This window comes from Dysidea avara, chromosome 8 (assembly GCF_963678975.1).
Source record: "Dysidea avara chromosome 8, odDysAvar1.4, whole genome shotgun sequence".
NCBI classification, from domain to species: Eukaryota; Metazoa; Porifera; class Demospongiae; order Dictyoceratida; family Dysideidae; genus Dysidea; species Dysidea avara.
Genome location: NC_089279.1, coordinates 30,771,635 through 30,799,329, shown reverse-complemented (window position 1 = coordinate 30,799,329; position 27,695 = coordinate 30,771,635). Strand labels below are relative to the sequence as shown.

The window sequence follows — 27,695 nt, the reverse complement described above, 5'->3', positions numbered from 1 at the left end:
CGTCGTCACCATGGCCATTGGCGTTGAATTCTTTCATATCTTTGCCACTTGCCTTTTCTAGCTAGTTCAAAACCGAGCAAAACACAAATTTAACAACTTTGTAGTATAGCGAATACATAAGAGTCCCCCAAATAGAGGTCGCCATTTATATTGTGACGTCATTTCGGAACTCGCTCATTGAATATTGCGTAAGTACTAAAAATATTTCACGTGAGCTGAATAGTCTCTGTACAAAAGTACAGGAAGGGGCGCATTGGGGTGCAATACATATTTCAATTCCACTCAGTTTGCTGTTTACATGGTGTGAATCACGATTATAAAAATTCTACCATTATGGAGTAATTAGACTTACAGTGATGATGATGTGTGGTGGTCACGACTTTCATATTAACAGTATAGTAGCAGTAATCATCAATTACTATTATTATTATTATTATTATTATTATTACTAACACTTTAATGATTACAGTACAACCATTGTTGCGTGATTTATTACTTTCAACAGACAGTATGACTATATTTAATAAAAATATTTTTGTTAGCACTTTATAGTGCACATGGTCTTGTCCTACCCCCATGAAGCAAATTATGGTATATAGCATTTATATATATATATACATACCATTACAGGTGCAAACATATTGTCTTTAGACTGCTATTTAGCATGTGTAATTTCACTGATACACCATACACATAATAATAATACATACCTCAGGACATGCAATCAGCTGCCATAGTGAATCACCATCAATATTGTCAAAACCACCTTGGAATGCTGCATTAGTGTCAAAAGCATCAGTGGAGGTTCTTGATTGGACAGCAAATCCTCTAAAAACGTTTTCTCCTCTGGTAATCACTTCAACTATAACATTTTTAAAAATTAGGAAAATGTATGTAAGACACAAACAAGAGTTGATACCAAATAAGTGTTTGTTGATCAAAAATTTAAACATATAAAGCATAATAATCTATTGATAATTATTTAAGCAAGCTAAATACTGAGACTATTTTTGTGTACGTGTATGGTGAACCAATGCTGCCAACGTTCTTGTCATGGGCTGGCTAACATAACACTTGCTGGTGGTGTAGTTAAGGGCAGTGCTTGACTGTGTGGTGGAGTCCAGGCAGGGTCATGGAATTCCTTTGCATTGGACGTGCAAGCCAATAACAGGGTAGTACATCATGAATACATTCAAGCATTCTTTTTACAGGAGTATTTAGATCAGGTTGATGACCCAGTTCTGCTATTGTCCTACATAGCTTCTAAATGAATCAATCATGGGTATGTATGTAGTATCCATGGGGCATTGGACGGACTGTTGTACAGGCAGTAGTTGATGTAATGGCATAGTTGATGTTACTGATCACTTCTAAAAGTTTAGTTGCACTAATGGGGATCTGGTGTTACACAGAGGAAGCAAATGCCTAAGGTTTATGTCTTACATAGCATTTGAAGTCCAGGTGGAACTTAAAGTGCCTGTATTGCAATATGTGAAGCATGGCACAGTCTCTGTGCAAATATTAGCACTACCTTTAGGATGGCTCCTCACTGTACTTAATTAGTACACAGGCACAGCAGCTGAAAGACTTGCTGGTTTTGCTTTCATGGCTGTTGTGAACTCCATTAGAATATACACTTAACAACATAAATAAATGAAACTCAGACACCAAACTTTGTAGATGTAGACATTTTTGTTTGCATCATTCTTAGTTGTGCAGCAATAAAAGTGCACATGTCAACATTTGCTATCACATACTATATGCATAAGAAAAAACTCATTCACACACACACACACACACACACACACACACACACACACACACACACAATTAAAAATACATTTCAACTTACTTTGGAATGAGTCAGAATCTAATGCATAACCAACACTTCCAGTTAGAGGACCAACAGAGACATCATTGATAGCAGTAACTTGTAGAGAATAAGGACATGGTTGAGGACAGATAGATGGTGCATTAGGACTATGTTGTGGAGTGATATCAGCACAAGATGCACTTGGTGGACCAGTAGAACGACCAGCTACTTGATGGATCAAGATGATCATCATACATATCACTACTGGTTGATGTGACATCTCTGCAGGCTAGAAACAATGTATATTATAGCAATATACATGTAGATTATTACTGTCAGGTCTCATAATTTGCATACAATAAGAAATGCATACACATGCTTTTCTATGATAGAAATGCGATGTGGTCTTAAAAATGTTGCAGTACATACATTTTTCAAATATTTTTAAACCAGGTGCATTCCCACTGCCAAAGGCCAGCTATGGGTGTGCGCCTAATTCACCGAAATTGTTTCATAAAAGTGTGCGTGTGTGTGTGTGTGTGTGCGTGCGTGTGTGTGTGTATGTACCTACCTATCTATGTTTGTCTGGACACACCCACATGAGCAAAATCATTAAATGATAAAAGCAGCTTGCACATAAGAAGTAAAAGTGAAATGAAGTCTGTATTAAACTTCCCCACAGGTAAGTTTTGCTCTAAGATAGCTTCTTTTTTGGCAGTCTGAAATACGGGTGTGGCGACTCTTCTCAGACATTGTGAATTACCTTCCCTTTGGGATTTACAGGCATTTAGCAATTGAAAAACAACAGTGCAGGCCTTGTGAACTACCAGGAATAGCCTATCCTTTCAAGTTGGAATGGGGGCATGGCCCTTAATATTATTATTACGCACGCAAATGAAAATTAAGAGCAGCTTGAGGCTTTGTTTGTGGAAGATAATCAAAATATAAAACAGTTTAGAAGATACTTTAGTGCATAGCAGTTTGTTTAACAAGCACTTCCTTAGCAGTGCTCAACAGTGTAATTAAAGAATTACAAAAATTTCATGAATTAAGAAATCCAAAATTACAATAAATTAATTATGTATTATTGTAAAACCAAAAACTTGTTGGCTAAAATAATAAAATACATAGTTGGTTAATTCTAGATGAGTTAGTTAGCTGTATGGGCGCCTGGTTTTTAGAAGTAGCACAATATCAACTTGTTTCCATTTTATCTGCATTACCAAAGGAATGCCAAATATATCGAGAGAACTTATGGAGCTACAACAATACAAATATAGTGGCAGATAATGGCATCCTCCCCACAGCCCTCTATGATTTAACCACAAAAGAATTTTATAAACAAATAAGATACTCTAACAGTGCAGCCAACAACTATAGTAGTTCCATCATTTACATGTATTTGAACACAACAAAACCTTCCCCTTCAATTGTAGTTTAGTATTAACAGTTATACATTCTCAATAGCAATTCTGTTCTCATTCACGACTAAGCAATTTAACCTAAATGTTTAGCCTCAAATTTCATTACGGCTGACTTTCCAAATGCATTTTGGACAAAACTAGGCCACTAGGGAAGTAGGTTTTACTGCAAAATATGAATACACTAGCCATACTTGTAATAATACAGTGTGTAGTACAGAACATAGCTATATTGCATGCACTGAAGTCATGTTTTCTGCCCAGTTACCGTTTGATGTGTTAACAGCTTCATATGTCAAAAACAAGGTAACATAATATTATGCAGCTCCAATTATGTACGTCAGTCAGGTGATGAAGTGAGGGAGTAAATACAATGTTACACACATGAAAGGTTACCTGTACTTCAATTAAAAGCTGGGAGAATGCTAGCATTGAATCATGGATTTTATATACCATACTAGTTACTTTATGATCAAATGCTTGACATCAAGACACAAGGTAGTGCAGCCCAAGAAGCTGGTGTTCCATACCAGTGTGCTATTAACAGGAAGAACAGCAACATTATTTTCACTATGTAGCTCCATGCTGCCTTTATGAAACAATATGTATTTTGCTATGAACATGTCCTCCACCTTTAGTAGTCAGCACACCAATTTGAGCATCACTCTGAGATATGAACCTTCAAAAATTGGCTCATTTTTTCTTGTATCCTTTTTTCTTTCTACATACTTACAATAGCTGCCATAAAATATAAATGCGTTATCTGATTACTTTGAAATTTGGTACACATAAGGACCTTGAAAGACAAATCTTGGTACCAAGTTTTATTTGAAAACAATTTTCAAATAAAATGTGACCAATACGTTGTCATTCTTACAGGGTAAACCACATATGGGAAGAATCTAAAATTTGGTACATGTATAGGTTAACTATTGAACCTTAAACCTTTTGTCAGAAATTGAGACTAGTGTTTGGAAATATTAGAAACTTTATGAAATAAAAAGCAATGAAACAAGGGTGGCCATCTCTACCTGCAGCTATACTACTGGACATTTAATCTATATACACTTCAGTCATTGCTATACAGGCTGCACATAACTGAAGTAGGAATTAAATGTTGCTGCAGGTACATGACCTCCCTTGTTTCATTGCTTTTTAATTCTATGATCCCTACTCAAATGTAAAAACTCTAATTTTTCCTTACACTTGTCTATGAATTAACCATCACACATTTTAAAATTGAATGACTACATCTTCTTGAAGTTGTGGTCCCCAGACCCCCTCCCGACAGAGTTTCTATACTTCCCTCATGTCAACAACTTCCTCTGCCACTTTACAAACTATATACTATAATTGTACAAATGAATATTATAGCAATCATGTACAATACACTATTATTATCAGCTAAGCCAGAGTTTTGCAGCTACTTTCTAATCCAATTGACACATGTACAGTATGAAATTTTATTTCTTGTTTCTGTACAATTTTATGATATTATAGCTATCTGTAATGCTGTGTATTATTACTTTGTCAGTGTACCTTTTACAAGCATAAGGAAAAAATTACTTAACATTCAAGTATGGATCATGCATAAAAGGGAGGTCAATACACCTGCAGCTATATTATACTAGTGGACATTTAATTCCTCACTAACAGTGTGTTGGTATGGTCATGACTGAAGTAGGGATTAAATGTCCACTAGTATATAGCTGCAGGTGTAATGAACTCCCTTGTTTCATTGTTTTGTTTTCTATGATCCCTACTCAAATGTAAATATTCTAATTTCCTTATACTTATTTGTTTACTTTTTGCAACCACACAATTCATTACTGGTGAACCATCGCATACCACATCAATGGAAAAAATGGCGCAGACGAGTGATTGAACATGCACCCCAACTATTAATTACAGAGATGCGAAGGGCTATTCCGCTCCTTGTTCAGCAATGTTCCACCTGTTACACAGTGTTGCAAACCAGCAAAGAGCAGTAGGAGAAGTGCTTCTGCAATCAATCTAGTAAAAATGGAAATTTCAGTTGAACGTACTTCCCGACTATCAATTACTGAATCACGGCACGAAAGAATAATCCACTTTGTTTCCACCCATTACACCAGTCTCGCATAGCACAGACCTCCTACATGCCAGGTGCTGCTTATCAATTTTTAGATTCTACAGCCGGCACTTATAATCTAAAAATCAATAAGAGCTTAGCATGTAGAAGGCATGTGCTATGCGAGACAACCGTTACACAGTGTTGCAAATAAGGAACAGTACGAAAAGTGGCTACAATCAATCCACAAAAGGTATAGCATTGAATCCATCATGAAGAGTTATCGCCTATGAGGTAGTGGAGAAAGAAATGGGACATAAATGAGAACAAAGCTAAGTCCATGATATGATCCATCTAATTATCGTCCATTGTCCTTAACATCTATTGTCTGTAAAACCTTGGAAAATATAATTAGTCAGTCAGATTATGAAACGCCTGGGAACAAACAATATAATTTATGTAACGGATTTAGAGCTAGATATTCTTGTGAATCACAACTAATATTAACAATTGATGATTTTGCTCGTGCATTAAATAACAGGTTACAAGTTGACATTGGAATTCTGGACTTCTCAAAGGCATTCAATAAAGTTCCGCATACCAGACTCGTAAAGAAATTAGGTTACTATGGAATATGAGGAAAACTACTACAATGGATAACATCTTTTCTGCACAACAGATTACAGCAAGTAGTTATTGATGGCACATATTCAACCCATGTGATGTCACCTCTGGTACAGTTTTGGGACCAACACTGTTTTTAATATATATCAATGATCTAATAACTAATATTCAGAGCACTGTTCACTTATTTGCTGACGATTGTCTCGTGTATTGACCAATAAACTCTCCTAATGAACATCAGACATTACAACAAGATTTAAATGCACTAAATCAGGGGCATAGCCAGAACCCGGCCACCCTGGCCCAGGCCCGGGCATCAACAATTCGAGATACTCTAATAGAGCAGTCAGATCGAGATATATCAGTCTCAGTATTCAGAGAAGCAGTGTAGCAAGCTACGTATGTAGTTATAAATAAGGAGGTGTAGTTGGTGGAGGGGAGATCAAGGGCGTAGCCAGGAAGGGAGGGGGGGTTCGGATGAACCCCCCTTTCAGAAGCAGAATATTTTAAAACTAAAAATCACATCAAGTCTGACAGCCCTGGAGCTCTCCGGTAGCTACTTGCACACTAGCGCTCCTCTGTACTACTCTTGAGGGTTGCATTGCATTAATGCTGCAAATCATCGAGATCTGTTGCATCACATGATCAGTAGCGTATGTGATGCATGGTGAAAATGGCGAGTGTTGAGTGGTTGAGGCAGACATATTACAAGGCAGCAGCTGCGATAAACTTGAATGGTCGTGTTATACATGTGTCAGGTGAGCACAAACTGTGAATAGTTGATGTATGTTTATCTGATGAACGGTTTGTTTATGTCACATGTTGTGGGCACGTGATGTCTCGAATACATTGGAGTACAACCTACGTCTAAAGTTACTGACCATCAACAGAAGGACCGACTGAGAATAATGTATACCCAGAAGGAAGTATTACCAACTAAGCGACTCAGAGTGTGGAGGGTTCCCAGGTGCTAGAAAATTTGAAGTTGGCTGTCAGCCTGTCACGGTGTGGAAGTGAAGATTAAGTTAGTATTAGCTACAATAGGTTTATAGTTTCTATAAGCTGCAGTGTGTAGGTTTTAGCTGGTTAGATGCACAAACAACACCTTTTAATGTTACTGCCTAAGGGCACATCTTGTGTATGCATGATTTTCATTCAGACGTGGTCTAGGGGGAAGCACCTAGGCCTTCCCCCACGAACATTCAACTTTACTTTCTGGTCTTCAGCTTACAGCTAGGCCCTGGCATCACCAAAAGTCTGGCTACACCCCTGCACTAAATACCTGGAATATAACACAGCAAATGACATTCAATGTTGACAAGTGCTGCATTCTTCAGTTATCCAAGCACCATCAAAAATCAGTATTTACCTATCACATATCAAGCAAATCCTTCGAGTTGAACAACACTCATACCTTATAGATCATAATCTCTCATGGGGACTACAAGTTAATCGTGTATGCAACAAGGCAATCAAACTAGTTGGCTTTTTACAATGTAACCTATGAAACTATTCACGTACACTCAAGGAACTAAGCTTCAAACAATTAGTTTTACCAGTACTGGAATATGCAGCAGCAGTTTGGGACCCATACCATCTAAATAACATCAATAAATTAGAAATGGTACAGCATAGAGTAGTTAGATTTGTTTTCAATCGCCCCTAAAGAAGAAACATGAGAGATAGCATTACTGAAATGTTAACATTGCTCAAATGGCCTACAGTACATTACAGCTACGAAGAAAAGGTACAACATTAACTCTCCTATGCAAGATTATACACAACCTGATTGAGATACCAGTATACTACCATCCAACAGTGTCACCCATAACTTTCACAAGATTCAGCCACAATCACAAGTTTCTCCATTACCAAAATTCTATAGACAGCTACAAATACTCATTCTTCCCAAGAAAAGTTCCCGAATTTAATCAGTTACCACAAGACATCATCAACACCCCCAACTATTGACAGTTTTAAAGAATCCTTATTAAATCATCTCTTTGTACATTAGCACTTATGCCCCTGGCGGGACCTGCTAATTAAAAATATAATAATAATGATGATGCAGGCATTGTAGCTGCTGCGGTTGGTGAAAAGGTACATCTTGGGTATCGAACAGTGAAGAAATCAAGACCGTAGCCTTATCCATAGTGCAGTCGATTTATGCTTGGCTGAAGGAATCAGGCAGTCAGTTAGTAGAAGTAGAAAATTTATAAAAGGGTTTAGGGTCACTCTGAAAGAATTTGTTGGGCTTGGTTATGTTTAACCAATACCGTCAAGCTGTTTTGAAGGAAAAACGAAGCTGTTTTTGGGTGATATTAAAGGGAAAGAAAGCCTAAACCTTCATGATCCCTACTATACAGTGCTACTGTACTGTATGATAAAGACCATGAAAATACAGCAACAGTGTGCAACAATTGCATGAGCAAGTTTTGCTAATGAAAATGATTGTACTTGCCACACTTACCAAGCTAATCGCTTAAATAAATGAGCCAAAAACTGGTAAATAGGTAGGTTAATTATAATAGAAAGGCCTTTCAGTGGTTTATTAGAATTAACTTAAAGTTATAACTACGTACGTGCAGTAAGTGCAAGATTGATATACTTTAATAGAGCAGTCACCCTATTAGAAAAATCAGCTCTGTAATAAGTCCCCTATTAAAGCATCCACAAGTCAACATAAAGTGAGTTTAGCTACATAACAAGTTACTCTGTAGAGAGTTCACTACAAAAAAATTGCTCTGTAAAGAGTTCAGTTAGTGACAAACAAGTTACCCTGTAGAGAGTTAAACTTCGTAACATGCCACCCTGTAGAGAGTTCAGCTATGTTACAAGTTACTCTGTAGAGAGGTCAGCTATGTTACAAGTCCTTGCTCATTCAGTAATTGTTTTCTTTTGTTTTTGTTTGTAGGCTAACTACCTTAGACTCTCTAGTAGCTAGTGCATAGTCATCAGTGCCTTTAGCTTTAATCCAAGTTTCTTCCTAGTCTGGGTAGATGTACTGTAAATATAGCCAATAACTAGCTATCATTCTCATTGAGTTATATTAGTCATCTTGTATACAGTAGTGTAGGTAAAGTACGTGTATAGATCTATGTAGTGATGCATAACACATTTTAAAATGCTATATTGATGTCCATATGAATATGGGCATGTGTATGCGTGTTGCTTGGCTGAATGGCTTGCCCACCAAGTGCCCAGGCATGGCAAAAAGTCTGGCTATGCCACTGCCTGTAGAGATATGAATTTGTGAAGTATAACACTACAAAGGTGAATATAACACAAAGGTCCCACTGGAGTAACTTCTATATATTTATTACTGAGTGGATATTGTGCCAGCACCAATTATGAACATAAACGGCTATTTTACCAGCACTAGCATTTAACTTGACTATCAAGCACACCAGTAGTATGAAAGTGAGTTTGAGGTGAACTAGGGTTGACACGTGTCTAGCACACCCCAAGTATTCAACAATAGGGCATGTGTCTAGTAGTTGCTTTGGGTCTTGTACTTTAGGGCACGTGACAAGTAGTTGTAACTAGTGTTGGGGTTAGGGTTGGGTTCAGCTTTGGTTACTTCTTCACCTTTGATACATTAATATATAGAAGTCACTCAATTGCACCTTTATAAGGCATAATAGAAACTAAGGGAGGTGGGCAGCTGCAGCACTGGTGGCACAGTGGTTTCAAGTATGGACTGATGAGTAGGGAGGGCTGGGTTTGAATCCCAGCTCCATCACCTTTTTTTCACTTTCTTAGGTTAAGTTTTATTTTAATGCACGTGGCTACTGGAACAATATAACCTGCCTATTTGTTAAAGTAAGAGGTGAAGAAACCAAAGTTAAACCCAATCCTAATGTTAACCAAGTTAAACATAATGATGTATCTCACTGCTTGTATGAAAGGAAGTTTTGGTGAGCTAGAGGGTTGACCTCCAACCCTAGCTTGCCTTGAACTCACCAAAACCTTCCCTTCACAGCTGCTACAACTAGTATCACGGTGTACTTGATAGAGAGAGAATTCTAGTGGACTTCCGGAACAATAGCCCTGGAAAACTATTTCCGACTGCCAGAACAAGAGCAACTTGGCTTTGAAGAATGAAATGAATGATAACAAAAGAGGTTTTCAGAAGATTACGAACTCACGTATTTCATCATATATGCATTATAGCATAGAGGATTATGTAGTTCATAAATTGTGTGCGAGAAACAGCAGCCATTTTGGACGTATTGAACTGGCTGAGAGATTTTTGCTGTTGAAGGCAAAAAGAATCGCTATGGAACTGGCTGAGAGATTTTCGTTGTTGAAGGCAAAAGGAATCGCTGTGGGATTACTGTGATGCAATAAGTTTTTGTCTTTAGCTAAAATATTTGTACGTGTTCAAGAGCTATTTTAAACGATGCTCAGTCTGAGTACAGAGAGTCAGAGCCCTCTCTTGAGCTAATCCAGCACTTGTCTCTGCCCTCTTGTGCTTTCTCGGACAGGGTGCATGTGCTCTTAGGCACATGTGTGCTGGGGAGCTTGGCTATGGCTGTTTTGATTAACTGTATGCAGTCATTATATACAATGATGAGTGTTTTTTCCACAGAGCTCACTGTCACACCTCTCTAGAACTTAGTGAATATGCACACGCTCATACCACAGAAGCCAAAGAGAGATATGTGGAAACATTACAGAAAGTTGGGTGCACCATGGATCCTTACTTGGACTCTTACATGAATCAGCATCTTTGCTACCGATTGTGAAGTACTCTCATTTCTACGATTTCAATGGAAGTGATCTACAAGGGGCATTTAAAAGGCTGGATGGCTGCCATATGGTTGTTTCAAATGGATGGATGGGAAATTTGTATGTGAAAAAGTTGGCACAAGCTGTGATAGTTAAATGTGAAGTGAAACCATCTCAGCGGAGTGGCGTTATACACAAATCTTGGGTGGCCATCAAACCATGTGGAGCAGTACAGTGTGGCCATTGCACACGCATGGCTGGTTTAAATGAGGTGTACAATCATGTTGATGCAGTATTATATAAGGTGATGCATGAAGCATCTATGCTTTCAGAAATTTTCCCCAAATATATGGTTACAAGCAACAGTCAAGAAAACTGTCTCTTCATCCCAAATTAGTGACATTGATTTTTGGGTACGTAAATTAAACAAATATGAATCAGCTATTACAAATCCTAAAAGGATTAAGCTGTCAGTAAAATCTCAACTCACTAGCTCGACAGGGCCATCCAAAGACATTCAAGAAGAATTTTTGAGAAACCCAGCCAGTCAAAGTACAAGGGAGGTATTTTTATCTGTTCATGAAAAGTATAATAAACCTAAATTTTATTTACCACTGTCACAGCAGACAAAATTACCAACACCTGTCAGTTCATTTTATATGGAGGATAAACAAACTTGTGGATTTAGCCCAGTCAATGATGGGCTCTTACAAGCCAATTAGTGAAGAGATTCACCATCTAGAACAAGCACTCAGCTTCAGGAAAAAGGTAGACTATGGAACATCCATAGAGCAGGTAGAATAACTGCCAACAATTTAAAATCTGCAGATCCTTGCAACCCATCTGCTTCTTTGGTGGAAAGGTTGTGCTATCCCCAACAGCATGCATTCAGTACTAGTGCTACAAGGTGGGGGTGTGAACATGAAGCAACTGCAGTTGAAGAATTTCTGGATTGGTTTTCCATGGAACATAGAGATTGAAATTTTGTAAATAGTGGTTTTGTGATGAACAAAGAATGGCCATTTTTAGGTGAGAAATAGTCATACAGTGCATTGACAAGCATTTTGGCACATTCTTGAATGTGTACATGCCCACACTGCAGATGACAAATCTGACAAAGTGTGCTCCACACAATCTGCTGTATTCTGTAGACTTCCGACCTTCCATCAAAGCACTGCTTCCCAAGCACTTCCTATCCTCTCTGGAAAGTAATGAAAACTGTACTCACAGAATTGTTGTGTACTGCTATACTCGTATGCAATACGCGGCATTTTCAAACCAGCCAGTTAAATTCTTTCAGCCAGTTCAATACGTCCAAAATGGCTACTGTTTCTCGCGCAAAATTAATAAACTATGTAATCCTCTATGCTATAATGTGTATATGATGAAATATGTGATTTTGTAATCTTCTGAAAACCTCTATAGTAAGCATTCCAGCCCGATTTTTAAATTTTGGAAAAATGGACTTTTAATATGCTCAATAGATAACAGTATTGATTGCCAATCTCAGAAATAATATAGTTTGTGGGGTTGGAACTAGCTACTTTGACATGCATAGCATTTTAAAACTGAAAAAAAGTACATTTTTTTCTCCGGGGCTCCCTATTAACTTAAAAGAATAAATGGCACAATTGAATTAGGAAGCTGCCATCTGGACTGTTTGAAACTGCAGTTGCTTTTAGTTACAAGTTTGTACAGTGGTATAGCCAGGGTGGGCCTGGGTGGGCACATGTCCACCCAAATTTCCCTAGGACAGCGGCACCCGTTCGCTAATGATATTATGAACAAGAAATGAGTAGTGCATACCTTGGCAGTGACATATTTTCAGTGTAAATTAACAGCTGATATCAAGATAAGTTCAATAATTACAACACGTGATCCAAGTAGTTTGGTGCTTTCTATTTAATGCACAGTATCACATGATCCAAATTTTAGGCAGAGAAAGAGGACGAGGAAAAAGGAATCTAGTTTTTTTTCACATCTGGAATACTGAACTGTGAGGAGCAACACGGATTCTGCTATTGGCGTGACCAAAGTGATAAACAAAATCTATGGTGCTACCATGTTAGACAAGTTGGTTGGAGATGAAAGATTCAGTGGTGACTGAATTAAGCCAGTACAACTATCTTAAGAGTCAGGCTGGAGTAGAATGGGTTGTGTACAAGTGCAGATGAGCTATATAAAAGAGAACAAGACAAGGAGGTGTAATAATTAGCTTCTACATCATTCATGCAGTAGCATTAGACTAGTGAAATAAGCTGCAGGAACAACAGCATAGTGTATTATTAGCTAGCTAGATACATTTATGCACTTTTGAAACAGTTTTTAATCCAAGTGTATGTAGAGTCCACTAAGGATGGACTTGCAGTAAATGCTATAGGTGAAATGTGTGGGTGAGTGTGCCCACCCATCCCTGAAGGGCTGGCTATGCCACTTAGTTTGTACATGCAATGAAAGTAACTTCAGGGTTTATCGGATCTGCTTTGTGGTGAGTAAATATGTTTCACCTACTGCATACTTGTCATGCAATTGTGTATACTCGTAGGCAAGTGGCTATCACAAGTAAGTAAAAAGATTAAGTTAACAACTTATGAAGTAGTCTGGTGACGCCCGACCCTTTGCAAAAAGTAAGGGTCTGGTAAAATACAGATACCATATCATTTCAAACGGAATTCAATTAGACAGTGTATGTAATTGCTTGTTACATCAGATGACTGCCCTTCAATTCGAACAAAAGTATTGCATTGCCAAGGCGATTTGTGTGCGAACGTCATTGGCACGCATTAATTGGCTACCACCGAATCTGGGTGGTAGAAATGATTTAGTACCTGTATTTCACCAGACCCTTACTTTTTGCAAAGAGGTGGGCGACGCCAGACTACTTATAAAGGTAAACAACTAAAATGGACCCGAGGTGTCACAATAATACAACAATACCCGTGGAGTTGTGGTTTCAATTATGGCATTGTTATGCCGACTTTGAAGTGGTTTATATTTTAAGTTGATGACACAACCATCAGAAAATTGTTGTGGAGCTGAAAATCACTACCTTGAGCAAAGTAACTACACAATTTTAAGTAAGTTAAGCACCAGTGACTACCTTCCATCCGATAGTACATTTTATAAAGTTTTAAAGTATTCTGCATACATTACAAGGCTTGAAAGATTGCAAAACGACACGAAACTTACTTACATGTAATGCACAATAAAACTAAAATTTCCATGATGATCAGCGTGTGGACAAACCCCATAGCGATTTTCATCCTTATTGGAGCTTGGATGACAGAGCAATCCCAAGTTAAACGTGCATTGCTATTTTGTCTATTGGGGAATATACGGAGAATTTTTTTATTACAAAATCTCGGATACTGGAATGCCTATCTATAGATTCTTTGCAGGTGAGCTGCTGCCATAGCAACATCCGCCATTTTAGAGTACAATCCGTTTTGCAACCCTGATAGCATTGCTTTCTATAAGAGTAAAACAACACCCAGGAAGTAGAGCTGCTTCTTCTGCATTGTACAGCAAAGGTTAAAAACCTACACTCCCTCCTACGCTATCAGGGTTGCACAATGGGTGTATTCCAAGATGGCGGATGTTGCTATGGCAGCAGTTCACCTGCAATGGGTCTCGTTACCAGACATTTAGTACATTTTTTGGTTGTATGCATTAGTGTAGACCACCTGTGTAAAATATTCTTATAATACAATCACTTTTGAATGCGATGCCTTTAACATCAATTAGAGTGGTAACCACATCAAAGGGATACTTGAAATAATTGTTGATGTGGTTTAACTTTCTTAGTTAAGAAGCATTCTGTGAGACATATAAACTGTTTGTTTTGTTTCTTTCTTTCTTTCTGTATTTCTTTCATCATTTACAAGTACATGTTATTTTATAGCCTGCAGCTTGTCTATACAAACCAGTCATCAGGAAGCCACAATCCACCGACTAAACTGACGGAGAGACTAACTGTTTACAGTGTGCATGCATATGTGCGTGTTATTATAGATGTTATTGCATTTCTAAGTTAATTGAACTATAATGACTACACTGATGGAGAGACTAACTGTTTACAGTGTGCATGCATGTGTGCGTGTTATTGTAGATGTTATTACATTTCTAAGTTAATTGAACTATAATTTAGTAATGTATCACAATGCGTATGCAGTGTGAAGTGTCTTGTCCTGGAGGAAGCTGGTCTATCACATCATACTTCAGTCGTTATTCTTTGTTGTTATTGCTAGTGTAACTAGTCAAGCACTTTTTGCTCCAAATGTACACCAGATTTAACCTTAGATGGGTGAATTCTCAAAAAATTTCCTGTGGGGGCATGCCCCCAGACCCCCCTAGATGAGAGCATGCTAACGCATGCTCTAGGTTTTGCACTGTGTATGTGCTCAAAATCTCTTAGTTTTAAACAACACCCATCATAATCTGCTGATTTTATTACAGACATTTTTCTAGCTCAATGTATGTGATTTATACCTTAAAAAGTAGACTATCTCATTTGGCGCCAGTTTCAGCTAGCTACTACTTTCGAACTTTACTTGCAGGGGATAACAGAACACCTATAATTAGTTGGATTGAGCTTTCTAAGTAAGGTCAGTGCTGGATTTGCCTATTAATGACGAATGACGTAGTCAATATGTCAGAGAAGCACTTTCTAATTGGGCGCATCGCTGGACGTTTATGGATGACCTAGAACCACAAGAAGATGGCTGTATTTAGCATTGAATAAAACCTACATCTTAATGATGAGTTGAAAACTAACAGATTCAACCTACTTTGTAGGGTGAGTGACATATTGTATGTTAAACCCATACATTTGTGCCTACTGAACCATAGTCAGCATTGCCACATGTAGAATATGTAGAAAAGGACGTCAATCCTACCAAATGGGTCATTAATCCTCTATTTATACATATTTCATTACCTTCACTATGAAGCGGACATTGTATAGCACTATTTGAAATGTATTTCCAATCCAACACTGTATGTCAATTTCATTTTTAAGCAGTAGGCCCATGACCTCAAATATCTGGTATTGTATAGCCATAAAAAATAAAAAAACTTGAAGTATAGCTACCGTACGGGTCCGTTAATAGCAACTTCATTAAAAATTACGCTATTACCTACTGGGTAGTGTCTCATCACAGCCATTTCTTGGCCGCCACCTTGGATTTTACATCTTTTTTCACCCTGGTTTTTTGGGGGACCGCATCCCTTTTCTACAGCTTGGCTGTTAGATAGAAACACAATAACGTACACGCTACGTAGCACCAACACCAACACCATTACACAAACACACGAAGCATGAATATTGGGACCACACCCCTTTTACAGCTTGGCTGTTAGATAGAAACAAACTGTGCGCGCTACGTTCACAAATAGCTACGTAGCACCAACATCATTACACAAACACACGAAGCATGAATAAACAACTCACCAGTTGAAATTGAAGGTGATCTGAGGTCCCTTTATCAGGAAACCGCTAATTGACGAAGCTGCCCAGCCCACTTTAGACTATGTGAGCAATCTCGTGACTGGCCAATGACGTTATGAGCAAAAATAAAATGGCCGTGATATTACTGTATTGTATTATTGTATTAATGCTTACAAGTGCCTATGCCGCTATGGATATTGTCCGTTTTGATCGGTCATATTAGGGAGATATCCAATAGGTAGCTATGGGTATAAAATAGCAAAAACTATTGCAAATCGAACGTTTAGTACTCCAGCTGGCCTCAAGCGGCTGGCCTCAAGCGGCTGGCCTCAAGCGGCTGGCCTCAAGCGGCTGGCCTCAAGCGGCTGGCCCGACCAAATAATTCTCTCAGGTTTCCCCCTTGAATATTTGAATACCGGTATTTGCATGCAAGCCCGTTCCATTATTCAGTGTGTTGATCCTAAAGGTTATGCGGGTTACAGAACTGGAACCAGAACTACAATCCTAAGGTATGGTTCGAAAACTGGAACCAGAACTGCATTTAAAGTTTATGACTGATTCAGGAACTGAGTAACAAGATGGTACTGGAATAACAGTAGTATCGACGATATTTCACTGAGTGGCTGTATGTCCAGGAAAAACATATATGGAAATACCATTGTTGTGTATCTACTGAACTTATAGTTATAATTGTAATTGTGATTTCTACTTGATTTGTAATTATCAATATGGTATTTATATCTGATTGTAATCGATGATCATGAGTGTGTGTACGCATGCGTGTTGTTGTATCATGGAACTTGTACATGTATGGCGTGCTTTGTTTGTTGATTTAAGATCCTTCCTGATCGTGTCTAGAAACATAATACTGGCGACGAGGACGGGATATAACAAAGATTAATGGCTTCTTTTGGGAAAATTGACATATTCCAGCCGGAATCTGAGGAGTTCTCGGCGTATCTAGAACGAGTAGAACTTTATTTCGAAGCAAACGGGATCAAAGAAGATAAACAAGTACCAGTTTTTCTTAGTCTGTTGGGAGCGAAGACGTACAGTCTTTTAAGGACGCTTGTTGCACCGGAGTCTCCAAGGAGCAAATCGTTTAAGACGCTAGCAGACTTGTTAAAAGATCATTACGAACCCAAGCCCTTGGTGATCGCCGAGAGATTTACGTTTCACAGAAGAAACCAACGTCGCGAAGAATCTGTCATGCAATACTTAGCGGAGCTTAGAAGATTGGCCACTCATTGCAAATTTAAGGATCATCTTGACGAAGCGTTGCGTGACCGCTTCGTCTGTGGTTTGATCAGCGAGACCATTCAGAAACGACTATTGACGGAAGATAACCTTGATCTCAAACGTGCACTGGAGCTAGCACAAGGAATGGAAGCAGCTCACAGAAATTCACAAGTGCTTCAGGACAACAGCGAAACTACTGAATTAACAGTAGCACACAGTGGTAGCAGGGGACCCAATACAGTTGCTCAGATGCAAGGAGAGGAGGAAATTGATCGGGTCAGCAGGTACCCCAGGACACAAGGAGCCAGTAACACAGGGAGGAGTTGCTATAGATGTGGTAGAAGTGATCACCTGGCACACAATTGTGTCCACAAAGACTCAGTTTGTCATCACTGTAAGAAAGTTGGACATTTAGCAAGAGTATGTCGAAGCCAACCACAAAGTAAAGTGCCAGTAACCAAGAACCATTGGGTGGAACAAACTACAAGTAAACCGGAAGAAGATGTCACAGACCTTGAAGAAGATGTGATATTTAACCTAACCTCAAGGACGACACCACCCTACCAAGTAGTAGTGGAAATCAATGGGCAACTGATCCCCATGGAGATTGATACTGGAGCAGCGGTGTCAGTGATGTCTCAAGAAAGTTGGGAGGCCAGATTTGCATAGTTAACCCTGGAGCAACCTTCACTGTGTCTCCGTACCTATACGGCAGAGAAAATGGCAGTTTTGGGAGAGACGTCGGTAGTGGTGAGGTATGGTAAATATAAGGGTACACATAAATTGTATGTTGTAGAGGGCACGGGTCCTACCTTACTAGGCCGAGACTGGTTGCGTTCCATACCTCTAGATTGGGCTAATATCAAGTCAGTATCGGGAATTGATTCCAATGTAGATAGGTTAATGGGAAAGTACCCTGAGGTTTTTCAAGAGGGGTTGGGCACATTGAAACACTTCAAGGCCACACTTCACTTGCTACCAGGTACCACTCCCCGCTTTTGTCGCCCTCGTCCCCTTCCTTTTGCAATTAGAGAGCAGGTAGAGGGGGAACTGGACCGTCTAGTTGAGCAAGGAATCCTGCAGAAGGTCGATTATAGTGATTGGGCAGCCCCAATTGTGCCAGTGCCAAAGAGTGATGGGGCAGTACGCATTTGTGGCGACTATAAAGTAACCATCAACCCCTCGCTGCAGGTGGACAAGTATCCCTTGCCCAGGCCTAATGACTTGTTTACATGCCTAACGGGGGGTAAGGTGTTTACCAAGCTTGACTTGACAGCCGCTTATCAACAAATGTTGTTGGATGAAACATCTAGTAAATTAGTAACCATCAATACCACTAAGGGTCTTTTTAGATACACGCGGCTTCCTTTTGGTGTAGCCTCGGCACCGGCAGTATTCCAAAAGACAATGGAAACCATCTTACAGGGTATGCCACAAGTTATTTGTTATTTAGATGACATTTTAGTTACTGGTCGTACAGAATCCGAGCACACTAAGAACTTAGAAGAGGTGTTGTGCCGATTGCAAGAGCATGGAGTCCGACTAAAGAGAGAGAAATGTTGTTTTACAAAACTTCTGTGGAGTATTTAGGACATAGCATTGATGCTAAGGGGGTGCACACTACCAAGAGTAAGGTTAAGGCTATTCAGGAAGCACCTATACCTAGAAATGTACAAGAACTTCGCTCTTTTCTAGGGTTGTTGAATTACTATGCTAAATTTATTCCGAACCTGGCATCACTGTTGCGACCGCTGCATGTTCTTCTACAGGCAAAACAACCGTGGAGATGGACTAAGGATTGTACCACTACATTTAACAAGGCCAAGAACCGTCTGGTAGTGGCACCAGTGTTAGTGCATTACGACCCTGACCTGCCGCTGTGCCTAGCTGGGGATGCTTCTGCTTATGGTGTTGGGGCTGTATTGTCCCATGTCTTCCCAGATGGCTCAGAGCATCCCATTGCTTTTGCGTCACGCACCCTCACTTCCAGTGAGCGTAATTACGCTCAAGTAGAGAAGGAAGCCCTCTCCCTTATATTTGGGGTAAAGAAGTTCCATCAATATGTTTATGGCAGGGAGTTTACTCTGGTGACTGACCACAAGCCGCTTACCACCATACTGGGGCCCAAAGACTCTATTCCATCTCTGGCTGCTGCTCGGTTGCAACGCTGGGCATTATTACTAGCCGGGTACTCTTACAAACTCAAATTTAAGCCTACCAGTACACATGGCAATGCTGATGGCCTTTCAAGGCTACCGCTCAACGATTCTACTGCCGTGGGCTACTTACCAGATGCTGCAAACTTTAATATTGCACAAATTGATGCGTTGCCAGTGACATCCGCAGAGTTGGAAGTTGCTACACGAAAGGATGTTGTTCTCAGCAAAGTCTTGTATTACACTAGGACGAGGTGGCCAAATACCATTAAGGAGCCTTTCAAACCTTACTGGAATCGACGCTTGGAGTTGTCTATTGAAGGTAACACACTCTTGTGTGGGGTACGTGTAGTTGTACCACTAGCGCTTCGTCAGCGGATTATGGAGGATCTTCATCAAGGCCACCAAGGTGTAGTGCGCATGAAGGCACTGGCTCGAAGCCACTTTTGGTGGCCAGGAGTAGATAAGGACATTGAGGAGCTAGTGAAGAGTTGCTCTGCTTGTCAGTCAGTGAAGCATGCGCCTGTTAAGGCACCATTGCATCCTTGGGCTTGGCCCACAGTTCCATGGGATAGGGTACATGTAGATTTTGCTGGCCCTTTTGCCGGTAAGATGTTTTTATTAGTAGTGGATGCGCATTCTAAGTGGCCAGAAGTGTGCATTATGTCCACTACTACCGCTACCAAAACTGTTAATGTCCTTCGAGAAATCTTTGCTAGATATGGCTTACCGCAACAACTTGTTTCAGACAATGGCCCCCAATTTGTAGCCGAAGAATTTTCCTTGTTTTTGAAGTTAAATGGTGTCAAACATATCCGGTGTGCTCCATACCACCCTGCCTCCAATGGTGCTGTTGAGAGAATGGTCCAAACCATGAAACAATCTCTCAAGGCAGGGTTGAGTCAGGGAGTTCCAGTTGAGCAAGGTTTGATGAAGTTTTTGTTACAGTATCGTATTACCCCACATGCTGTTACTGGTGCATCGCCTAGTTCCTTATTTTTGGGCCGTACTATACGCACGCGTCTTGATCTTCTCCACCCTAATATAGGCTCAAGGGTGCAAGCTAAGCAACTACACCGGAAAGCTACTGTAGATACTCACCGGCGGTTACGCCAGTTTGCTGCTGGGCAGCATATTATGACACGAGATTTCTACAATGGGGCAAGGTGGATACCGGGTACCGTAGTAGACCAGACAGGGCCAGTATCCTATAGAGTTCGGGTCCAAGGGGGGAGGGTATGGCGTAGGCATGTAGACCACTTGTTAGAAGCCAGTGGTGAAGGTGTTCACCGAGACCACTTACAACAGAATGCTGACAGTGAATTGGATGTCATGCCTGACAGTGAATTGGATGTCATGCCTGGGAATAACTCTGCCTTACGGCCTCCCACTACTGGACAATCTGACACTGCAGCTCAAGCTGATGAACAGTCTGAACCTGTTGCTGATGCAGACTCGCAAGGTCACGAGGTCACAGATGCTGGAACTGAGTCAACAGAGTCTCCCAGATATCCCACAAGACAGAGAAGACCTCCACCACGCTTCAAAGATTATGTTGACAGTCAAGGGGTGCATCAGATTTAGTGGGGGGGAGATGTTGTGTATCTACTGAACTTATAGTTATAATTGTAATTGTGATTTCTACTTGATTTGTAATTATCAATATGGTATTTATATCTGATTGTAATCGATGATCATGAGTGTGTGTACGCATGCGTGTTGTTGTATCATGGAACTTGTACATGTATGGCGTGCTTTGTTTGTTGATTTAAGATCCTTCCTGATCGTGTCTAGAAACATAATAACCATATGAAAGAGTTTAAGTGAGAGATAAACGTCATAATAATTGACAATTACATGAACAAAGGGTCAGGAGTCCAGTCTCAGGGTTACTAAAAAGTATGGAGCCCTGGCAAGACCAAAAAAAAAAAACTACATACAAAACCAGAGCTCTCAACTGGTGGAAATCACTTTGAGTGAGAACATAAGTGAAAATGAGTGAGATTGGTATGAAAATGAGTGAGATTATGTAGAGGATAGGAGACTCACCTGCAGTGTGTCAATCATACTCCTAAATGCGAAGGATTTTGCCTCTAGGGAGTCTGGAGTATGAGAAAAGTTTGCAACTCAAGACATTCTCAGATGCAATTTTGATCAAAATTCATGATTTTGGACAAAAATCATACAGACTTTAATCACATACAGAAAGGGATTATATTGCATAATGTATACGTAGCTATTATATAATTTATTGTTTGCTGCTGTGTGCCCTGTTACATTCTGATTTATAACAAGGCTCTGTTTGGATTATAACAGATAATGACCAAAATACCTACAATAGCTATACAGCATGAAAATGACTAAGTATAGCTAATAATTGCATGTTAAAAATAATGTGAAGTTAGTTAATTATATAGCTAGCTAGCTATATTATGGTGTGTCCAATGAGCAATGGGAAACTTTCTGTTTACATGGCTTCTGTTGATGGTTAGTGGCTGAACAACCCTAACATATGTGAATATAATCACTCTCATGCATACAAGCATGCAAGACCCTTACGAGTGATCACGTGATGCTAAGAAACGGCTGTTTTGGTTCGAGATTCATGCTGTGAGTCAGAGAGATTAATGCGTGAGTTTAGAGGTGTTGTGAGTGAGAGAGTGAGATTTTGCTTCAATGCGTGAGACTCACGCAGAATGAGTGAGAGTTGAGAGCTCTGCAAAACTAAACAATTATAGCTACGTGGCTTCTCAACAGGTAAACAGATCAACTACATCCCAAGTAGTGGAAGCACGGGAATTAAAGATCCTGTATGAACAGGAGATTGCAATACGAGCTGCTTGCTGAAGAATACAATGAATAGTATTCTTTGGTAGATGGCATACATCGCTTAGTTTAGAGACAGTCTGTGGCATGAAATGGCCCAAACAACCAACCTCAATTGTCACAAGATTAACTGAAAATCCAGCCTGTTGAAGGTCAGTCTTTAAATCAATGAGAATGTGTGACAAGGAGTTCAATTCTTGTATTGTTCGGCTTGTGAAGAAGCTATTTTGGTAAGAGGTCAGTACTGAGTGGTTAGTGTAGGGAGTTAAGCATTGAGGCAACTGAGCTACGTCTGTTGTAATAAGATGTAACGATCTACCAATCTAGTATCGGATTGGTATCAATCTGAGCAAATCAGTTGAACCAATGTTCTGTAGAATGCTACCGATTCAATACCAATCTTTCTAAAGAAGAAAATCCATCCCTCCTGGAGGAGACTGAGTGTGGCGGGTGGCCTGCAGTTCGAATCCTGGGGTAGGAGGGATTTTTTCCTTTCTTTGGCCCATTTCTTATTGTTAGCTAATCATTTAAAGTCTCCAGTTTCTGTAAGGTTAGGTAATCCAAAGGCTGTAGCATATGTTGCTGTCAGACCTTCAGTGCTGGCCACTGTAAAGTGCTACTAATAATAATAGTATTATTATTTATTATACAACCAAGTACTAAAAAACTTGTGAAGTGCAGATACTCTCATAAGTTGAGCATGGTGTTATTAATTTTTTCAAAGCTTGTAACAACATATCAAAATGCTCTAATAGAACAGTCAACCACTCCAATAAAATTATATACAGTATTGAATGTCTCTGCAAAAATAGTTACACAATTCAATAACTTTTTTCACACCAATTATGCATACACATCAATTAACGATTGTTGTTGTGGAAACTTTCAAGGGGTAGGACACCTCTTGTTTCAAATTTAAGCTGAATCTGCCTACCCAGCACTGAGATATGTACATAGAGCTGTGCGAGTGCACACAGGTGCAAACTATGTGCACGTGCTAGTAGTACTGTAACTGTTCTATCATGCAGACCATATGCATATAATTTTGTATCATCATTATTAATGTCATTTAACTTCGTGACAAAAATAGAGATGAATTGTTTTATATACATACAGAAGTGCATGATACCTGCCAGAACTTGTGACATTGTGCGTGTTACAGTGGCGTAGCTGGGAGAAAATTTTACCAAGACAAAGTTTATACATTGACCTAATTGGGATGCTCTGCTTCTGACTCAACTGATTCACAAGCACTTTCAAGCATGGGTGGTATAGCATTTGCAGGTTGATCTCTGGTTGGATGGAAGAAACTGTTTCAGAATACTTTTCTACATGTCATAATGCTCCAGCTTAGTTAGTACAACATGCTTCAGCTTAGACTTAGTCTAGTTTAATTGCACTCAACTCCAAAAACTGACTTACTCCAGAGATATTTTGAGTGGTCAGGCAATCCATGGACTGCAATGGAGGTCATAGTAATGCACACTATACTTTTTATGATGTGATGTTTAAGTGAAAGATTATCTCTTTCATGTGATGCTCAACTGCATGTGCTAAGCATGTCAAGCTAGGGAGTCTGGGGGCATGCTCTCTCAAGGAAAATTTTGAAAATATGTGCTTTGAAATGGCATGTGGAGGTTGTTCTTTTTTTTATTGTAACTGCTAATGCATGATATGCATGAGAAATAAGTTCAATGCAATGCCATGCAGTTGACTCATTGGAACTTTTGAAAAGTAATTCAAAGACAATTAACATAAAAATTTTTAATGTAAATGATTAGACCAAGCAGTGTAATGAGAACAGTGGCTATAATCTGTACTGAATGGTCTATTAGAGTATATTATATTGACTGCTTTATTAGAGTATCTCGATCTTTTTATATATTTAAGTAGCTAAAAAGTGGTCGATCATAACTGTTTCCAACATTCCTCAGCAGTGCACTGGCTCAGTAGAGGGGTTCCAATCCACCAGTTTCTGCTCCAGATATCTTACATACTTATCACATACCTACTGACTAGTTAACTTATGTACTGCAAAAGGCAAGGGTTATTGCTTCTGAATGCCTCCACTCTGGTACAGCAACCTTACGCTTAGCTTAGCCCTCACCATACGATTGTTAGTCCAACAGTCTTCTCCCCTCATCACTTGTACATCAAGACAATTAACACATTCTCTGACTAGCCCTCATCACTATAAAATCACTCATATGATGGAGCTTTGTTGCAGGGTGCATCCAAGTGCCATAATAAATTGGCTTCTTTTGAAAACATGATAGATAGTTGGATACACTCACAAAGCTGTAAAAGTTCCTCACCAACAAGATTTCTTTCTTCAATTCCATGCTTATCCACAACATCACGCCATAACTCATCTTGGGGATTAAACACACCCACTCTTGCAATAAAATTACCCACTAGTACTAGTAAATCACTGTTAGGCACCCCATCTACTGTAACACATCCTACAACTGTTCCGAGAATCTAGAGTTCACAGTTGGAGGAGCCTTTGCCAAAGGAGCATACATACAAATGATGGTCAAGAATTATTCCTTGGATCTTCGTTGAATTCTCCTTGTTCATTTACGTCTAGCCATTACCAATCTTGAACTGACTACCCTCAAATCCTTACCAGCTGTCCTTCCTTGTTCATCAGAATTCCAGCACCTTCCCTCCTTACAATCCCACCAGTATCGTCACTAGAAGTTGGTCTACCACAATGTAATAATGTGTGTAATAGCAGGCCATACATCTGACCCAAACCATTTGGTTTCCTGAATTCCAGCCACAGCAATCTTATAACATTCCAGTTCACCCACCAATAGATCTAATCTATCCACTAAGCCACTAGGATCAATGGGGCGATGCCGTCAACTAAAACAAATATCACTAGAAGTTTCCAATAATGATCAAAAGTTCCAGGAACAAACTTGGAAGTTACAATCATTTCTAAAGTGTTTCTGCACCATAGATAAAAAAGTACCTAGTAAAGCTAGCAACACTTGTCACTCTCTCATGCAGAACGTGGACTTCCTCTGGAGTGTAAGTCCAAGGAAGGTAGAACCACAATTAATATCTGGAACACAATTCCACACGACATGGCTAGTTGGCTTTCACAAGTGTTTGTAGCTCCAATAAACAACAAACACTGCCCACAGGACACCACGTGGAGGCACCAACTAACACACTGCAGTACTGTGATTGTATAAATCGATTGCTCAATTAGAGTGACTACATCATTAGAGTATCTTGATTATTGATCAAGTGCTTCCTACACATATGATTAGGTTTTGTATAATGTTTTATATTCTAAAGGCTCTTTTGCCAATCCACATACTAATTTTTAGCTCATTCCTTCATCTGGTATGCCCATAACAGCAAACCAGGGTCATCTTTATCAAGTTTTTATTTGTGAACTCAATCATTGCAAGCACCTACTGCTTGAAGTTTCTTAGTTTACTAGAGTGGTAGCAATCAGTGTGAATTTGTATCATTGAAACACTTAGTTACAGAGGAAACTCTTTAAAATACTTTGTTAGTCTTTTCGTTAATTTTGTGAATATATTCAGTTCCAAAAATTTGTTAGTCATTTCACTCATAGATAAAATTGATGTCATACACATGAGTAGCAATTCTAAGGTACACAAATGCAGTAAAAATATTGCCGTTCCCATTCATTGATTAACGTAATTATATGCCTATATCTGTAGTTTCTATCAGAGTGCTACTGTAGTACATAATTATAATATTATGTGTTTTATTTATTATTTTATCTTAATGTAGCCTCAAACTACATCGTGAGTTTGACTGTGGTGTATGGATTCAGTCCACCTCTTTGTCCAGCTGGATATTTCAAAGTTTACACAAACCTCAATCATGGGGCAGGAGGACATTATGTTTACTTGTGCTACAAAAGAAGTTCTTCTTCACCAATTATGGCCATCAACGTTATTTCTGGCAGCAGTAGTAATCTTCCTCTCTACAGCTACTACAAAATCACTGTAGACCTTAACAGTGAGCTTGGTGGTGACTACATTTATGTAGTATACACCAGGAATACTTACTTTCCTCCAGTCGGTGGGATTACTGCAGCTGTTGGACAACATTCATATCCATGGTCTCGTTACATACAAATAAACACAGATTGCAATAATGGTGTAGGAGGAAGTCCTGTCTATCTTTGCTACTATCATCGCCATGATTATTTCTGAGGTGATCACCATCACCAACAAAATATGAACTATGCACATGTACTGTATACACAACAATTCTATATTCTCATTCTGACAGAACACTGCATCTTTAACACATTGACATACATAATATTTTGTAGACTTGTACCAACTTGTTTTCCCCAAATTTGTTGTAAACATAGTGTTGTAAGAATGTAACAGTGCAAAGACAAAGATTCGCATATGCAACAGCAGTGTGATGTATATGTATGCATCACATGCAGTATACTGCATGTTCATTGCATATATTTCAATAGGCCATTGGGCATCATTATCACTACATCCTGTCATGTATATTCATTTACAAGAGTTGAGCATTTTTTAAATGTGTGATGATGCTATAATAAAATAATTATTGAATTGTTCTGATAAATCCAAAAGCCACCACCTCCATAGGAACTACATTGTACAAGCACTGAGTTCCAGAAAGTGGTTAGAAACTGAAACAACACTAATCCACTGGCACTCAATTTGATCCTTAACAACACAGAAGTGTAACTCATTAAGTATCCTTATGATATTTTGAGCAGAAAGTGTCAAATTTATCATGGTGAGTTAATGTGACATGTTGTTTAATGTAATTTTTCACAGATCTTCATGCTATTAGCTGCAATTAACCTTTATCAGCACCCTGCTGCTGTGATATCATTATTTTAATGAAATTGTCAGACAAGTTAGCTGCACATTTAAGTAGCTATGTTGATCTCTAGCTAGCTAGATAAATAAAGTACCATCAGAGTCACCTTCTCAGTTCTGTTTGTTCTGTAGTCTTGGAAGGTTTACTACTAACAACAAGAAATTTTCCTGAAAATCAGTTGTTTGGCCATATGCAAAATATAATAATTAAGTGACGGGTATCAATTAGAAATAGCATTTTCACTTGGATATGATTCTTAAATTTTGCTGCAAGAATAGTGATGGCATCAGTTAGCAGATGGGTATTGGTGAGTATAATCAGGGGTAGGGACCCGCCGATTATGCTGGCATAATTATGAGCATAATAGGTACCTGAAAGCATTGAGCATAATGCTAGCATAATAGGTAGAATATTTTGTAACAGTACGAATTCTTGCTTATAAAAGTAGCTATCACAGAAAGATCGATATACTCTAATAGTAGGCATTCCAGCCCAATTTTTAAATTTTGGAAAAATAGGCTTT

At 39.1% G+C, this 27,695-nt stretch overlaps 2 protein-coding genes across 2 annotated transcripts in view; one reads left to right on the top strand and one right to left on the bottom strand.

Annotated features, from left to right (window-relative positions):
* LOC136262782 (uncharacterized) overlaps positions 1-16,162 on the bottom strand; it is a 126,287-nt gene extending 110,125 nt beyond the window's left edge. Inside the window, exons 1-3 of the mRNA XM_066057179.1 lie at positions 16,089-16,162; positions 1,853-2,102; positions 711-862 (exon numbers count right to left, since the gene is read on the bottom strand). Of these exons, the coding sequence (XP_065913251.1) occupies positions 711-862; positions 1,853-2,093 (393 nt within the window). The 5' untranslated portion in view covers positions 2,094-2,102; positions 16,089-16,162. The remainder of the gene's footprint in view (positions 1-710; positions 863-1,852; positions 2,103-16,088) is intronic.
* Positions 16,163-16,985: 823 nt separating this feature from the next.
* LOC136264928 (uncharacterized) lies at positions 16,986-17,993 on the top strand. Its single transcript, XM_066059694.1, has one exon. It carries the CDS (start codon positions 16,986-16,988, stop codon positions 17,991-17,993), a length of 1,008 nt encoding a protein of 335 aa, XP_065915766.1.
* Positions 17,994-27,695: the final 9,702 nt, after the last annotated feature.